Source organism: Lacerta agilis, chromosome 5 (assembly GCF_009819535.1).
Source record: "Lacerta agilis isolate rLacAgi1 chromosome 5, rLacAgi1.pri, whole genome shotgun sequence".
Taxonomy (NCBI): Eukaryota; Metazoa; Chordata; class Lepidosauria; order Squamata; family Lacertidae; genus Lacerta; species Lacerta agilis.
In genome coordinates this window covers 26,052,051-26,069,805 of record NC_046316.1, presented here as the reverse complement: position 1 = coordinate 26,069,805, position 17,755 = coordinate 26,052,051, and the positions used below count along the sequence as shown (strand labels likewise).

General features: G+C 39.4%; 1 protein-coding gene across 1 annotated transcript in view; it reads right to left on the bottom strand.

The window, feature by feature from the left end:
- Nucleotides 1–678: 678 nt before the first annotated feature.
- TET1 (tet methylcytosine dioxygenase 1) overlaps nt 679–17,755 on the bottom strand; it is a 67,038-nt gene continuing 49,961 nt past the window's right edge. The window contains exons 7-12 of the mRNA XM_033148983.1: nt 10,950–11,158; nt 10,196–10,346; nt 6,650–6,739; nt 5,452–5,589; nt 4,050–4,374; nt 679–2,489 (exon numbers count right to left, since the gene is read on the bottom strand). Of these exons, the coding sequence (XP_033004874.1) occupies nt 1,363–2,489; nt 4,050–4,374; nt 5,452–5,589; nt 6,650–6,739; nt 10,196–10,346; nt 10,950–11,158 (2,040 nt within the window). The 3' untranslated portion in view covers nt 679–1,362. The remainder of the gene's footprint in view (nt 2,490–4,049; nt 4,375–5,451; nt 5,590–6,649; nt 6,740–10,195; nt 10,347–10,949; nt 11,159–17,755) is intronic.

Sequence of the window (17,755 nt, the reverse complement as noted above, 5' to 3'; positions counted from 1 at the left end):
TGGAAATTAGAATGAGCCCGTGATCCTACAATTTCCTACCTGGAGAAAAACCCAATGACAAAGTAGACTTAAGTTCTCAGTAATCACACACTGGGTTGGACTGCGTGTTTATAAAAACCCTTCATGTGTTGACAGCTAACAGCTGGTGAACATTCTGGAAGATTTAATGAACTCAAATATACTATAAAACAGCCGATACTGCAAATTTCTCTTGTAAATACTTTGAGTCCTACTTTCCAGAATGTTAATAAGGCAACTTTAGGAGGGCAGTTGCTGATGCAATTAACAGTTCTACCCCCAAGACTCTAGGAACATATGGTTGTCATGTGTAGCTTGCAATGCTCTGCATGAAAGACACACATGCACTTATTGCTGAAACAAACTACAGCAAATCAATTCTGACAACTAAACACCGTAGTAATACAGGTATGGACAAAATGCTCCTTAAGCTCATATTTGCAAATCTGAACTTTCTGTTTTATTAACTGAAACAAACCAAAAATTTCAAGGGAAAAAGATGGGGGTGGGGGAGAGTCTAAAAACCAAATATTCTTAGTATATGTGTATATGTGTACTGTTGTTGTAGCAGTATGGAACTCTACACAGTAAGAAAAATAACGATTTCTTGGTAGAGAATGTAGAAACCTTAGACAAATGTGATCCTTATACTATTTCAAGTTAACTTTAAAAATAGAAAGTGCTTTTAAATATATATATTTACAGGTTACAACCTCCAACCATCACTAGTGATACTGTTTGTGTGTGGATGTGTGTGGACCATACACGTCCACACACAAACCTATACAGACACGAAAGATCTGTACAAAGATAAATCATCATTGGTTTGTTATCCTTAACTTGGGCTTCACAGCAACGACTGGAAGCTGTTGGAGCAATGGCACCACGAAGGGAAAAAAAATCAGCTTATCTTTAACTATTTCTTGTGATTGAGCACCAAGAGCTGTGTATAGCTAATACTGTCTAAATTGATTTTACATCATAAAAGTTGAAGTATGTTAAAATCTTTATAAAAAGCCCATTTGTAGTAAACAGACAATTCAAAGCACCAAAGTATAAATTCCAAAAGGTAATAAACTGAATAATTCAATCAGGATTAATAACCTAGCCAAAATCATTTAACTATACATTTTTTTTGCTTAAAATGTGCTTGAAAATCACCAGATGTTAAAATATATAAAGTCACAGTTTAAGGAAAAAAATCATTATTTTTTTACCTCAGCCTTCAAAATGGTTGAGATGAACAAAGAGTAAACCATACAAGACTTTGTTCTTTAACAGCACCTTTAGGGATTATTGTGTAACACTGCTCCCAAGGCAAGGTTGTACAGTTGCTATAAAAACTTATGCCCAATGGTTATATGGCCCGGCAACTCGAGTGAGGGCATAAGTAGACACCGTTATGATGTTATCATGAGTTACTGTTAATGCTCGGCGTGATGGAATTTGGTTGAATTCATTGTCTTCATAGAAAATCTCTCTGGTGGCACTGGCCTGGTGCACATTCCTGTCACTGGGTTGTACATTGGTATTTTCAGTGCTTGATTTTTCTGCTTTCTCCTTTGCTCTCTCGGCCATCTTTGCCTCCCACAGCGCTATCCCGTGTTTTGGCTCATTTAAGTTTTTGTGTTGGTAAAAGACTAACGATATCCGTGTGGGATGATTCCGGTTCGGCTTTTTAATCGGAGTCGTGGCGTGTAGCTCACGGCGTGCACATTCAATTAAGATGGAGCCGTGTGATGGTGCTACAGCTACCCCACCTATGTCATTATCCAAAAAATTATGCTCACTGTCGGACCACATTTCCTCTGCTTTTTCTTCAGACTCTGTGCGCTTTAAGAGCTCGCAACCTGGGTGTTTATCCGCAGTGGCAGAATCACAATTTGGGTTCTTGAAACCACCTTTTTGCATTGGACACTCCTGGGAAGAACCAATTTCATTTCTGACTACATCTTCTGGAGAATTTAACGGCACTGAGGAATCACAAGAGCTAGCCAACTGTGAGGCAGGAGAGTTTTCTAACTTTATTTCACAATTTTGCTTGCTGACTACTCCTTGTTCAAGTGTGTGGGGCAAAGTCTCTCTGTAGGCTGTGGATTCTGAAACAGTAAGGTCTTGAAGAAATGGGGGCACCCCATTCCTCTTCTCATCCAGCAAAATTCCAGTATGATCGCTGATGGACACATCAAAGATCTTACCTTTGGGTGTCACATGAGGTTTGTTACTACTGCATTGCAAATACCCGTAGGGAGTTGAAAAATCTTGTTGATTATTACTCACTGGCATTATACCACCAGCTTTGTGAGTTAATGGAGAGCAAGAATGTAAACTATCCAGCTTTAAAGGGGAGGAAGGAGCATATTGCTTTAGTACAGAGCAATTTTTAGTAGTGTCTGAATTGTGTTTTATTGTAGAAAGGGGATCACCACTCTCCATTTTTGTCCCAGGTTGCAATGAATTAGCTTTGCTCCCTAAGGAGAAAAAAACAAAATGTTTAAAATATAAAGCTTTATATTTTTCTGTAGCTGGTCAATAAAAAAAGCAAACATAATTGTGAGAATATGAATTTCCCTTCAATGGAGTCTTATTGTTTCCAGCAGAGAAGAGGCAGCTATATCCTGGGCAAGAGTTTTAGCAGTCAGCGCTGAGTTGGAAATAGCACATGTGTGTCTTTGGGAGGGGTGGGGAAAATGTGAAGACTGGTTGGATATGGGAATCCAAAATGTACTAAAAAGAACTTCCTACTGAAGTGGCTGAAATTTTAAAATTTCAGTTGATGAAGTGGCTTGCAAACTCCAGCAGACACAGCTCACATGCACAACAGGTATACATTCTCTAAATATCATGTGAAAATTTACTATTAGTAGCTCTACCCCACCTAAATGCAGTACTTTTTCAAGATAAGAAATTACCTGAGTCAACCTTCTGCTGAGTGCCTTCAGCAACTTACCAATACAGAAATAGAAATAAAAATATTAATATAAATCTTTCTCCTGTAGGAGTCCCAAGGTGATTCACAAAATTTTAAAATACAACCACCACAAAAAACAAAACTTCTAAAACTACATTTTAATACTAAAAAAAAGAATGTAGCGCAACAGGTGATACTGAAACTATTGGACTCCAAATTCCATTTGTGTCCCCAAAGTTCAGATGAAGGTGTCTTTGGTTGACACCTAAAGTTGCCAATGCAGGTGTCAGACACACTTTTCCAGGCAGGGAAATACACAATTGCAGTATCGAGAAGGCCCTGCCTTGTGTTACCTCACAAGATGCCATACTGTTGGCATGACAGTGAGCATGGCCTCCCTCAACTGTCTCAAATCATGTGTCTGCAAGGTATTGGGAGAACTTTAAATACGGGGCCTCAAAGCCATTCAGGGTTTTGTATGTCAGTACCAGTGCCTTGAATTAGGCCCAGGAGCTCACCGGCAAGCTGGGCAGTGCTTTAAGGATCAATTACATGTGATCCTATCTTGGTGCCCCACTTAACAATCTACCAGCTGCATTCTGCACCAGCTGTGGCTTTTGGACCATCTTCAAAGGTAGCCCATGCAGAGGGTGTTGCAACTTTCAAATTGTGAGATTGTCAGAATACGAATTACTGATGTCAGGCTGTCGCTGATCCAGGAACATCCATGGCTGGCAAACAAGCCATAGCTGGGCACAGGCACTCCTCACCACCGAAGCCACTTCTCGAAGCCATCGAGAAGAACTGCTCAAGCTGCACACCTATTCCTTTAGACACCTGTTCCTCCACCCAGAACAGGTCATCTGCCTAATTCCTGGATCTGAGAACAATTTACCCACACAGCACCTCCAACTTGCCATGATTGAGTCCGTTTATTTAAATGTACTCTAGAGTTTCTGATTGCTCTAACGTTTTGCTTTATCCCACCCTCAATACCTATCTTATTAGACACACTGAGAGCTTGACTGTTGATTTCAGATTCTGAGAGTCAGCCCTACCTTTGATAAGCAGATTTCTGCCAGTATCAGGTAACTTTTGAAACAAAGTTTATTGTACCTACCTAAACTTTTTGAAGCTTTATTGGTATTTTCCTGCACTCTGTTTTTTCCCTTTGCAGGAGTAGACAGCTTCTTCTCTGCTAAGGTTTGCTTCTTTGAGTCTGCTTTCTTCTTTTTCGTTGCTCTACGTGGCTCTGCTAGCATTCTTACTTCTCGTGGGAAAGCAGTAAGCACCTGGATTGCCCCAGCTTTTATCTTGGCTTCCAGACCCTCCTCTGTGCCAAATTCATCTGTTTGTGAGATTTTGTAAAGGGGCAGCACATGCAGCTGCTCATCATTGGGTATCACCCCAACCATACGGTTATCTTCTTTTGTTAATGTACAAACCTAGCAGAAAAAGGGGGGGGGGAGATATAATAAATAATCACTTATTTGTTAGTGAAGCAACTTTAGCAAAGGTGATATTTATGTTTTACCATGCAGAATAATATCCTACTTGGGGTGCTTGTGTGAAAAATAAGGAAATTCACCTCTCCTTCAAACATCAAGCCACATGTCATGGTTTGAATAACATTGCACAATTTTAGAAACACTAAGAGCACAATCCTTCACATATCTACTCAGCTGCTTTTCACCTTTAAAAAGTTCTTCTATCTAATGACTTTCACAAGTGGGGAACCCCCTGAGCAGATTTTGGGCAGCACAGGGGAGAGAAGGTTTGTTGTACTTGCAGAAGTTGTTCTGCACATACAATGATTTGGTTCCCTTACCTCTATCAATCCATAAAAACTTTTAACTTTCAACCATGGCAACTTGAAACGCCCCTTGCAAATCACTTATAAAGGGGATTGCAACATACCCAAGAACTAGAGGTCTACTTAGGGCAGGAAGTCGATTATTTGTTTTGTCTTGCATTTGTTGCAATTCTGAATTGCTTTTTATTTTATTTTATAAATGTGACTTTTTTGGATAAACTTTGCAAGAATGTAAAGAAGAGCATAAACCAGGGGTCAGCAACCTTTTTCAGCCATGGGCCGGTCCACTGTCCCTCAGACCATGTGGTGGGCCGTACTATATTTTGAAAAAAAATATGAACAAATTCCGATGCCCCACAAATAACTCAGAGATGCATTTTAAATAAAAGCACACATTCTACTCATGTAAAAACACCAGGCAGACCCCACAAATAACCCAGAGATGGATTTTAAATAAAAGGACACATTCTACTCATGTAAAAACATGCTGATTCCCGGACCATCCACAGGCCAGATTGAGAAGGTGATTGGGCCGCATGCTACCCACGGGCCTTAGGTTGCCTACCCCTGGCATAAACAATTAAGAACACAAGCAAGTCTATAAATAAGGGTGCATTCACAGCTACAGGGTAGCAACCTAAGGAAGACAGGTAGATAAATTGTAAATGAACAAGCACTTGGGAAACTGAATCCCAATAATGTTGCATACCACAGTGCTTCCATTGTGCATGTTGTGTGTATCTTTATGGGCATGAGCACAGAAATCAATGCAAGCGGTGACACCAGAAAAGGGTCGGCCATCCTTGATCCCAAGTCGACAGTCAGGACCCATGTGCTCATTTTCCACCTAAAAAAATAAATTATTCATTCATTCATTCATTTTGTATACCACCCTTCATCGAAGATCACAGGGAGGTTAAGAACATAAAAATACAAAATAAAAACACAAAATACATAATAAAACAAAAACAAATTAATAACTCCCCTCCCACAAATACAAATAAATCTTATCTGGAGATAACATTATATCTCATCAAACACCACCAGCTTCAGGGACAATTTTTCATTTGAAGTGAACAAGTGGACTGAGAACACATAAACCCAATTTACATGCCATGGAATACCAAAGGTCACATGAGCATGAGATTACTCCTTCTTTGCCCCTTCCTTTAGCCATCAGGAACTAAAAACCACAATTCCTGGCTTAGCATTACTTGCAAACTGGGGGTTGTGGTTTGTTTTGCTCCAACAAAACAAAACTTGCACACTCCAAGAACGAACCTTGTGTTCACAACATGGTTTGATTGGAGCAGAATAAACCATAACTCCCAAGGATTATGGTTTGTTGCTCTAACCCACTAGAGGAGAGGACTACAGTAAGAACCATTTGCACACTCATGGTAAACCATTAACCACGGCTAACTTGTTAGTGGTTTACCATGACATGCCAACACTGTCATTGTTACACATTGCTAAATGTGAAAGAAAATGCATGACTTATTTGATGAGAATTGTGCTAAAAATCCTCAGATCTACAATCTAATTAAAACAACATCTATCAGGATTTATTGATCTACCAAACTTCATGCAATACACTGATCGGCAGTGAGGATGAAGAATACAACAATTAGTTTTTTGACACTGTTAGTAAACAGGGGACACAGCAGCAGGAATTTGAAAGCTGTAACACCAGCAGTGCTTTTCTTTCTAGAAGTAAGTCCTACAATGTTTAATGAGACATACTCCCAGTTAAGTGTGCATAGGATCACAGCCTAGCTGCTCTTTCAGCTAGGCAAGTTAAGGTAACGAAAGGCCTTCATCTAACTTGTGCAGCTTTTCTTTCTGCATCACCAGTATTAAAACGATGATGTGTCATAATAGAGATAATGGAGTTTCCTTGATTTTACCTGGTTTTGAAAAGCATCAGGGGCTAGTTTCTGATACAGTGGAGCAACATCAGTGGCTAAAGTTTGCAAATTGTTTTCGAGATGTTCTTCCTAGACAGGGAAAGAAGTCATCATATCATTTTATAGCTTGAGAAGCAGACTAGTAAAACTGTGAAAGCAACATCAAACGTAGATTCAGTACGCTATTTAGTCAGCTTCCTGTGGTTTTGGTTACTAACCCACATGTAAGTTTGCTATCATAATGTCAGAACATAGCAACATTCTTGAGAGTTGCTCAAAGGAAGGCAAAAGCAGTCAGCAAATTAATTCACTTTCCATTTCCAAAAGAAAGATCTAATGGAGGTGTTGGAAGGGAGTTCACGTTGGCATTAAAATACAAACATATATTTCTTCTTCAAAGCAAGTACCGTGTTTGGAAAGCTGCTACATAATAATGAAAGCGTTTGTATGCTGCTTTAGTGTGTTCCAAGCATTTCACACACAATAGACTGGTTCACATGTCAAATTATGCCAAACCATGGCTACATTCCTCCCTAGTTATTTTGCTGCTGCACCATACTGACCTAAGCCACAGTGTGGCTTTGGGTGTTGTCTAACCAGCTTCACTGTTTAGCTCTCTCCAGACTAATAACAAGCTGTAACCAATATTTGTTGTCTGGTTTACAATTTGTAAACCATGGACCCAGGTTCTGACAACACGCTAAGCCAAACTATGACATAGCTCAACACAGTACAGAAGAAAAATAACCTGAGAAGAGCAAAGCAGCCCATGACTTCACTCTAAGCCATGGCCTGGCTTTGCAAACCAGACCATTAGTTCAGTAATACTTAGAACTGTCCTGTAAAGTAGGTCATAATTATTATCATCATCCTAATGTTGAAGATGGGACCAAAGTGATTAAAGTTAAGAGACAGCAGCATATGTAAGGCGCCTACTGAGTTAATAGGGGAGGTACGTATGAGAACTCTCTGTGTGGATTTCAGTGATGCTTTAACACAATCGTTGCAATCATTGCAGCAGAAATGCTTGCCAGAGGGAAGGATCTCCCCTCTCCTCTCCCTGCACCCTGTTATCAGGGTTTGCCCAGCACTCCCAGGCAGATTTGGGGAGGGTGTGGGAGTGCATGAGGGAGGAGACAAAGAGACAGTCCTGTTGTGCTAGTGGGACTTGTGCTGCTTTCCATTAATGCAACAACTTAGCTTAATCCTGTCTGGTCACAGCCAAGTCTATGGGGGGGAAAGGGAAAGGGGAGAAGTGAAAAAGCAAACACACAAAATAAGAAACCGTTTTATTTTAAATTAAAACATTACATTTGCTTAAAGAAAATACACTCAGACCTATGCTAATATGGCAAGCACATCGGTTTGACCAAACAACTATTGTTACATTTCTCTGAGGACATAGTGGATATTCTTTCCTTTCTCCTTCCCCACCCCCCAAAAAGTTTTTTGTCTACTGTCATCAGTCACTCAGCAATCCATGAACACTGAGCATGCTTAGCTCTCACTGGAGTCTCCCTAGTTCCTTCCCTAGTTTTTTACCCTCCCTATAATTTTTTTATACTTCGGCAAATCTCAACTTGCAGACCTCTCCAAAACCTTGTTGTGCTATTCTGGCTACATTAATCTATGGCCTGGACACTGAAAAGAGAAGGCATGATGATGAACGGCGAGTGCCTTCTCTGTCTTAACTGAACAGTACAGAATGCTCATTGCAACTGCATTTTTCCAAGCTGATACACTTTTGTGACTTTATTTAGGTTTTGCTAGTCTTGTAGTGGCTCAGTAGTTGAAGCAACATGCTTATTTTGCAAGACGCTCAGCATGACACTGTGTTCCAGTGCGATGGCAATCTCACTCTCTTCTGTGAGATGGGGGAAACCACGCATATACCCCAAGGGGTTCCTCTTTGCATCCATGGATTATTCCCAGATGACACTCTTTGTGCACATGACACCCACACTGATCTCCCAAAGATTCCCAGGGTATGCCCATGTTGCACAAGCATTAAGATGGCATCTGATGAAGTAAAACTAATCCAGGAAAGCTCAAGCCATAATACGGGTGTTAATCTTAAAAAATGCTTCAAGACTCTTTGCTGTTTTTGTTGTTCTTACATCAAAAAACAGACTAAAGAAATCTGGTCGCTCTTACATGCATGCACAATACCATGAACCCCCGCACACAAAAATGTTGCTATCTACCCAATATTTCTCTTTGACTGCATTCTAGCCAACAGAGATATCTGGTTTTATAAATCTATGCTACGTGCTATTCTTACCTAAAAGAACAATCTTATACTTCTTTACATTAAACCTCATCTCACTCCGTCCAGTTGCTCAAATGATCCATATCTGTCTGTACTTTGAATCTATCTTCTTCTGCTTTTGCATTGCTATACTTCCTAGATTTATGTCATCTGCAAAATGATCAATATCCAGTATTTAGCTAAATAACACCTAATAAAAACAGTGACAGAAACAGAAAACAGATTTATAAAGTGATCCATCTTTTTCATCCTTAACATAACTATACGATTTAGCACTTGCTTCAGCAGCACTTAAGTATATGAAAACGCCTCATCCCACACCAGCCTGCTTGTTCGTTAAGAATTGCACGGGAGTCCCTATTGTGGCCAAAGGCAATTCACAGTGCAGGGACACCGAGGAGGGTTTTCTTTGTGATAGTCCCAAAACTTTGTAACAGTCTCTTCTCTGAGGTGCATTATACCCCTACATGGTTTTCATTTAGATGACTCGCAAAAACACACCTGCAGACCCATGATTTTGGAAGAGATGAATAACTAGCACAAGGAGAAGGTTTTCACTGTACTTTCAACTTTTTCCTGTCATTATTGTATTTTACAATGGGTTTCAGTTTGTTTATAGCTAAATATGGTTTTAATGTTTTTTAATGTTGAATGTTTTTAATGTTTACTGTGTGCCACTCTGGGGCACTCAGATACAGGAAAATATTGCAAATATTTAAAATAAACCAAAACCACACACTATCAGCATACCCCCTATGCAAGCATGAAGTTCATGAAGCATTCCAACTTTTTAAAAAATTGGGAATATGGGAAATAAAAACTAATCAGTGGCTGAAATAACTCTTATTTAAACTGACACCTTGAAGATGTTTGAGGATGTTCAATTTCTATCTGGGAGGGCACATACATAAACTACAGTCTGTTATGGGCTATTGGAGGCATGAAAGGATGGCATCAGTGAAGGAGCCAGCAAGTTAACTGCAAACAGAAGGGTAAATAAAACGTCAAGAAAGACCTTGGTGTACTGTAAACCAATAATGTATGCTTTGGCACAAACAGCACTGTTGTGGTGCTCAGTCTTCACACAGAATCTATGTAGCAGGGATAGAGAAGGGGAAATGAGGAGATTACATTAAGTATCATGCTGCCTTGAATGCTTATAAATGTATATGCCCAAGTGATCCAATTAGCAAAAAAAAAACCTGCACCCTTTTTGCTTTTAGTCCCTAAAAAGTAAAATTAGAAATTATTTTGAGAAAGGCAAGGAGGGCACTTACTTGTTTGTGATCATCAGTGAGAAGTCTAAATTTCCTGGGGGCTTTGCTTCTGGCAAACTTACAGCCATTATAATACATACTCCATGAACAGCCAAATGAGAAGGATGCTCCACATGTCTCTGGATCAAGGCCTTGACAGGCGCAGGTACGACTGTGGAAGAATTAAACAAGTGGCAATCAGCCAGCAGTGCAGCAAGCTTCTATAAATGCATACCCCAAACATCTCTGAACAGAACAATGGAAAAACACATGTCATAGTTTATCAGCAGTTTTTGATAATGACCAATTTGGGTATAAATATTACTTTTCCATTACTGTGTATAAGAGATTTCCTAGTCAATTGACCTACTAATGGGATATACTAAGTTTATAATTTAAGATATTTAGAGAAAGATATCATACTTGATAGGTTTGGTTGTGATTCCTTGACAGCATCAGAAGCAGCACAACAAGATGTGGCTCAAGTAAATTAAAATGAAGGGAAACACCTGTCTTCATGTAATTTCTTTTTTTTGCCAGTAATAGAAACAGGAGGAGCAGAAAGCTCATTTTGGTCCTCCCACACTATACTCAAATTGGCAATTAAATGTTGGCTACATCCTACTCAACTACAAAATAACACTTTTTCAAGTTTTATGTACTAGGGCTATAATCTGAAATCTTAAAAAGACTAATTACGAGTCACAGAAGTAAATTATGTGGGAGAATGAAAACTTTCATGCATCAAAATATCAGTGTTCTGGAGTGCACTCACTCTTCATTTAGTGCACATCTTCGGCTAGTTGGACAGCCATATTTTCTGAGGCTCTGGGTCAGTTCCTTGTATAGAGTGTCAGCCAGAAGATGAGGAATCCCCTCCCAAGCCAAAATAAGTATCACAATGACGGCATTTTGGCAGTGATGTCCTGCACGCTGTCGAACCAAGCAGAGCAGTTTTTCTTCATCACTACTTCTTCGTATCACCTGAAAAACAGGTTGAGTTGTTTGGAGATCAAACAGAAAGGATCTAAGGCACTGATGCCAGTTATTTGTTTGCAGAGACCCTGTCGTGTAGGATTTCTTCTAAAGATTGCATATTGCTACCAACCCTTATTTACCAGAATTTTGTATTATTAGTGTCTTCACCACTCGCTCTAAGTTAGCCACATCTGGAGGGTTGTTACCCATCCCTGCCTCAAGGCACACCAGAACTCCATTTCCTTCTCCTCTTCATGGCTCATGCACAGAGATACATATGTGCTAAAGTGAAGAGGGTAAAGCCAGGTCCTACAGAGCTTCCTCCAATCATGAGTACAGCATCAGACAGGAAAAAGGATTGTGCCCCAAATTCAGTGTTCATTTTGCAGAGGTGATGGATTAGATTAATGGGATTAACTGATTTGCACTGTGTTACATTTTTGAAAGCTTGTAGATTCTTTTAAATTGGTAGGCAAAACAGTAAAATAATTATTACTAATCTAAACCCACCAGTGTTGTCTTCCCAATGCATCAACTCTAACCAGGTTACAAACCCACAGTCGGAGATGGATAAACAAACTCCATAGTTAGTGTCAGTACAGCAGTTAATGCTGAGCCACCACTAAAGGGGGAAAGACAAGGCAGAATTTGCAACAAAGTGGAGGAAGGGGAGAAAAGAGCACAGAAACCCATTCCTTGTTCAGTGACTGGACATGTAACATTGGCACTTTGGCCTATAAAAAAAAATGCTTGATGTATCATTCAATTTAAACACTTACTCAATTCTTCTTTGATAACAGTACCAGTAATGGAAGAGCACGCAAAGCATATGCAAGTCTGGATCTTAGGAAGTTACAGACCATAAAATGCAGATACCTACTCACAGGCACATTATGTCACAAATGTGAATGAAATGAAGCAGATGAGACAGAAGGATGTCAAAAGAGGGCTTCTGCTGCCTATACCTCCCCTCCCACCCAGCTAAGTGCCATTGAGAACAGCTGTGGGGAATGCCCAGTGGTAGGCTCCTAAACTGTTTCTAGTGCTAATCAGCTGGGCAGTGGGACTACAGGCCACACATGGAAGTCAGCTAAGGGCCCAAAGTGGCTCACCAATTTCCCAAACGTGATCTACACCCACACGTTTTAGCAGTTACATATGATCCTGGAACAAAGCCATCACCAGCTCATTTGTCTTAGAAACAACCTCCTATGCTATTTATTCCTTTGTAAAAGCACAACCTTGAAGTACTAAACAGAGCTGGTCAGCACAAATAGATTCACAACCCATTTTAGCAAAGTAGTAGGCTCCATATTCAACTGTACTAGCAGCAAGTTACGTAGCGATTATTCAATGTTAAGATATCAGATTTAAACTGCTGAAATATACCAGAAGACTTATGATCCAGTCTCTCACCGAGTCGTATTCCACAATGCCATTTTTTTTTACCAACAGACTCTACCTTTAATAGCTGCAGAAATTCAATGTGAGCAGGTTTTCAAATCATTGCACATCCTTGACAGCAAAAAGGCATAGCACTGAAATTTCTGCATGCCATGCAACTGTTGTAGGTTCTGTTGGAGGAGGAGCCACCCCTAAATTCAACGTCTCCTCCAAATACCTATCATTCTACTTAAAATATTTTTGTTAAAACATTTGACGTTTCCAAATACCTAAGATTTCCAATCCACCTGGGGCAGTTCTCAGTCACACTTTTAAAGACACTTATGTTCCTTTCTAGACAGAGTGAAAATCTAAGGCCTACTGGAGAACAAACAAACAGTTTTTCAACAACTATAATTCACTGTGGATTGCTTACTTGTAGGGTTGTACCTTTTAATTGGTTTAAATGTTGGATTGAGCCAGCTGTAGCTTAGCTGTTAGTAGAACTATGAGTTATAAGTGCATTTATTTATGTATTTATGGCTTTGCTAAAACAATTTTTTTTTTGCTTGATGCTATGATTGGGAATGAAAAAGTATTAAAACAGGTCTACCAAGTCTACTACTCTTTTTTTTACTGAATTTTACAGAAGGCATGCCAGAATTGTAACTTCACATCTTCAGTAATGAAATCAGAATGAATTTACCCCCAAAGTTCTCTCGAAATGGTCTCTCAATATTATACATCCCTCAATACTTAAAATGAATCCAGTGCAGATTTTCATAATATAAAATGTCTATAAAAATAGTGGTATGATTGATCATTCTTGTAAATTTCTCTAAGAATTTCTATTATCACCATGACATTACAGTGGTACCTCGGTTTAAGAACAGTCCTGTTTAAGAACGATTCGGTTTACAAACTCCGCAAAACCGGAAATAGTGTCTCGGTTTGAGAGCTTTACCTCGGTCTAAGAAAAGAATCCGAATGGTGGAAGGGCACTGGCGGCAGGAGACCTTACTAGGGAAAGCGCGCCTCGGTTTAAGAACGGTTTCGGTTTAAGAACGGACTTCCGGAATGGATTAAATTTGTAAACTGAGGTGCCACTGTATACTGGAATTCACAGTACTGCCTACAGAACAGGAATAGGCACTATCCCAGTAACCACAATGTTCTGCAAACTTCCTGGGTAGAACAGTTGTGGAGCTGTATTGACATAAGGCTTTTATTTTTGAATTTCACCCTACTGTATATCAACAACGTTCAAACTTCAACATGTGACTGCAGATTAGGTTATTCATCCTTTTTTTAAAAAAAGTTTATATCCTGCCTTTCTTCCATGGTACTCAAAGTTACCTACAAAATTCCCAAGCAGTGTCCCATCCAAGCACCAGCCAAACTGAGACATATAGTTACTCACAAACTCATGCAAAAAGTTACACGTACGTTCCATTCTTAGGAATCATTCTTGGTAACTTAATTATTTCAAATCATGGTGTTGAACAAATCCACTTACATCTTCAACCTCTTCAAGCAAATGAGAATTTTTATTTGGAACCACAAACAACAGAATAACTGAACACATTCAAAGCACTATCTTTCTCATTATTAAAAACATCAAATGCAGAGGATCATTAGAGTATATAATCTCCCCTTCAACTAAAGTTTGAAATGGTACAGTATAGGAAAGACTGAACCATGTGCTACTTCTGCATTTTTTTTTAATTGGCTTTTTAGATTGTCTGCTATTCTGCTAATTTACATGCGAGAGAACCTACTGTAGCCTGAATTTATCTCCTTTTCCACTTTTTCTACACACTGGGGACTCCTGAATATGAAATGAGCAGGTAATAGATGGCATTTCAACATACTTCAAACTTGAAATACCTTCTCACTACATTGGTGTTTCATAATGGCATAGAATCAGCAGTCATTATGCAGGAGTACTTTTAGGATCTTGCATGATCAAATATTCTAGAGATACTTAAATCTTCCCATGTTATTGACTTGTATATGTAAAAGACTATTCCTTAAATAAATTATTAAAAATATCCGTTTTTACAAAACCACATACCCCAATGTCTAGAATGCACTTATAAAAGTTAATGCCATGGGCAAGCATACTTCCTGCAGCAGTTTTAACTGCTTGGGTTCTACTTACTTGAAATATCTCTTTTAGATTGCTGAAGCAACTGTCTCAACCCTTGGCAGGAGCTCTGGAATAAGGAATAAGTTCTCTGTGAATAAATATTACTTGATGTAGACTGTCCCTTCAACATCAGCCAACTAACTAATATGAACGTGCATGGGTTCACACACATATAAATGATAGAATGAATTGCACTAATGTGAAATCCAGACATAAGGTGAAATAGCTTCTCTCTATGGCAGTATAGATTAGGGCAGTTAATTCCAAAATGGAACATCCTGCAGACAAGATTCCATCTGCCTGCAGTGACAGACAGCAACTCTAGGAAATACTGCAGAGCAGTGGCTTACAATGCATGCAAGACAAATGGAACCCAGAAAAAAGACTCCAATCAATAAAACACTTGAAATCATATCAGTTTATAACAGCCTGGTTTGCACAAAACATTAAGCCACGGTTTGTTTCAATGTCTGGACTCAGCCCAGCAGTCTAACCATGGTTTGCTTTCAGCCAACAAACCACAATATGAAGCCGTGGCTTGTTATTGGCTTAAAAATCATGTCTGGTTTTAGCATTATGCTTGAACACAACCATGGAATGCTTGGCACCCCAACCCAGATACTCAAAGGGACAAGGCAAGAGGAAGCAAACCAAGGTTGGGAGAAACAAGTCATGGCTTAGCATTATGTGCAAATACACCAAGTGTGTCACTTCCGCCAGTATAAAAAGCAACAAAGCGGCAAAAACTAATTAGGAATTGAGGTATGCATTAACTAGCCCCAGGGGAAGAATGTAAATTGTGGCAATTTATTTGAACTCTGACACATTGCTCAAACTTTCATGTAGCAAAATCTCTAACCTATTATTCTTCCATCACCAAAGATACAACCATGGATTTAAATTTTCTGGATGTCTGGTCCAATCACTACTGGAATATTGTGACATGAAGATATAACACAGGTGAGAAGAGTAAGCTCTAAATGAAATGGCACAGTGTAGATACGCAAAGTCAAGTCTCTACTGTTCTGATATGCACAACACTTTAAACCACAATTACACTAAACTGTGGTTTTAAGGTGAAAATGCAGCATGCATGTCTCTTCTACACTGCTCTTATTGCTGCCAGGAGCTAGGCGGCCATGGTCTGGCTAAGTCAGGCATAGGCAAACTCGGCCCTCCAGATGTTTTGGGACTACAATTCCCATCATCCCTGACCACTGGTCCTGTTAACCAGAAATTATGGGAGTTGTAGTTCCAAAACATCTGGAGGGTCGAGTTTGCCTATGCCTGGGCTAAGTGTTACCTCTGAACTTGAGCCTGTGATTTATTTCCTCCAAACAAGCGGTAAGCTTAGCCAGACATATAGCTTAGCTCCCAACAGGGGTGGAAAACAAGCAAAATGCCCATGATTTCAGTAAGGTGCAGCCGCATCCTGCGTGTTACTCTTGAAACCATAGTTTAGTTTAACTGCGGTTTAAAGCGATGTGAAAATGAGACCGATGTCTTGAAAGCAGGAAAGTGCTGAGCACTTCAGCTTTTAAAAAAGATCCTAACTGCAGCTTTGTTTTCTCTCTTAATTGTACCCTGTAGCTTCTTCAATGCAATATAAAGGCACCAATATGACATTTAAGAGGCCAGCCAGATATAGACTGCAGAAAGGACCTTGTGGTTCTATTGATCAAGGGTCTATTGAACAGAAACACAGATCTTCCAAACTTTCTTTACAGTGTTAAGTTTTATAATTTAAAATTTCGACAGTGGAACAGACTCCCTCAGAAGGTGGTGGACTCTCCTTCATTGGAGGTGTTTAAGCAGAGATAGGATGGCCATCTGTCATGAACGCTTTAGTTGAGATTCCTGCATTGCAGGGGTTGGACTACATGACCCTCAGGGTCCCTCCCAACTCTATAATTCTATGAGAATTTGAAATTGGAGACGAACTATAGTAACAGCTCAAAGCCACATGACAGAAAAACAGGATGAAGCTTTTAGAAGATGGTCAAATACAGACTACTGAGGTTCATCTTCCTGCTTTAGCAGATAATTACAGATAATTTCCAAACTGTATGTATTAAACTTTTCCCCATTTTCACTAATGTCACCTATTCTTGAGACTTTTCATTTATAGCTTGGGACCCAAGTACCTAAAAGAGCACCTCCCCCAATATCATCTATCTCAAGTCTTACAGTCAGCAGGGGAGGCCCTGTTGGTGGTCCCACCATCTTGGTAGTTCCCCATTTGTGAAATGCTTTCCCTGGTGAGGTACACCTCCCTTCCTCATTATTAACATTCAGAAGGAATTTAAAACCCTGCATATTCACCCAGGCATTTGATGGCTGAAATATACTGCTTCCTGGCAACCTTGACATTATTCAGGTGCAAGGATATCTGATTGTTTTCAAATGATTTGCATTGTTTTTAATTACAAAATCAATATAAGTGCTCAAAAGGTGGGGAGAAATGTCCCCAATAGTCTAAATACATCCTAAATCATTGTAATTTATTCTCTCTCTCACTCTCGATATATAGATATATGCCACTTAATATTTTTACAATTTTTAACTGGTGTTCAGCATAAACACAATATAATTACAACAAAAATTATATAAAAGCATCATGGATGACTTTGTTGGATGCAACCCCAAACTAGGAATTAATATAAAGAAAAACAGGATGAGATTCTTATGGGTCAGGGAAAGCCTGGGCAAAAATATCTGACTTCACAAAACATCTGAAACAACCGATGGTTGCTGTTTCACTTACAGCAAAGGGTATTTCTTAATGCAGGGGCAATAACAGAAAATGCCCATTTTCATATCATTACTCTACGACATTCTGTAGGGTACAATACTACAGTACAAGAATTTCCTCAGATTATCTGATTGATCCTACAGGCCTATACAAGGGCAGGCAGTCTTTCAGGTATGCTGGTCTGAGTTGTTTATTTATATGTTAACTAGTGGTTTCAACCCGTTAAAATAACGGGCGCTAGAACATATGTGCTCCAAAAAATTTAAAAAGTCACTTGTTTCTTTAATTTTTGTTCTTTTGTTGTGGGGTGGGTCGGAAA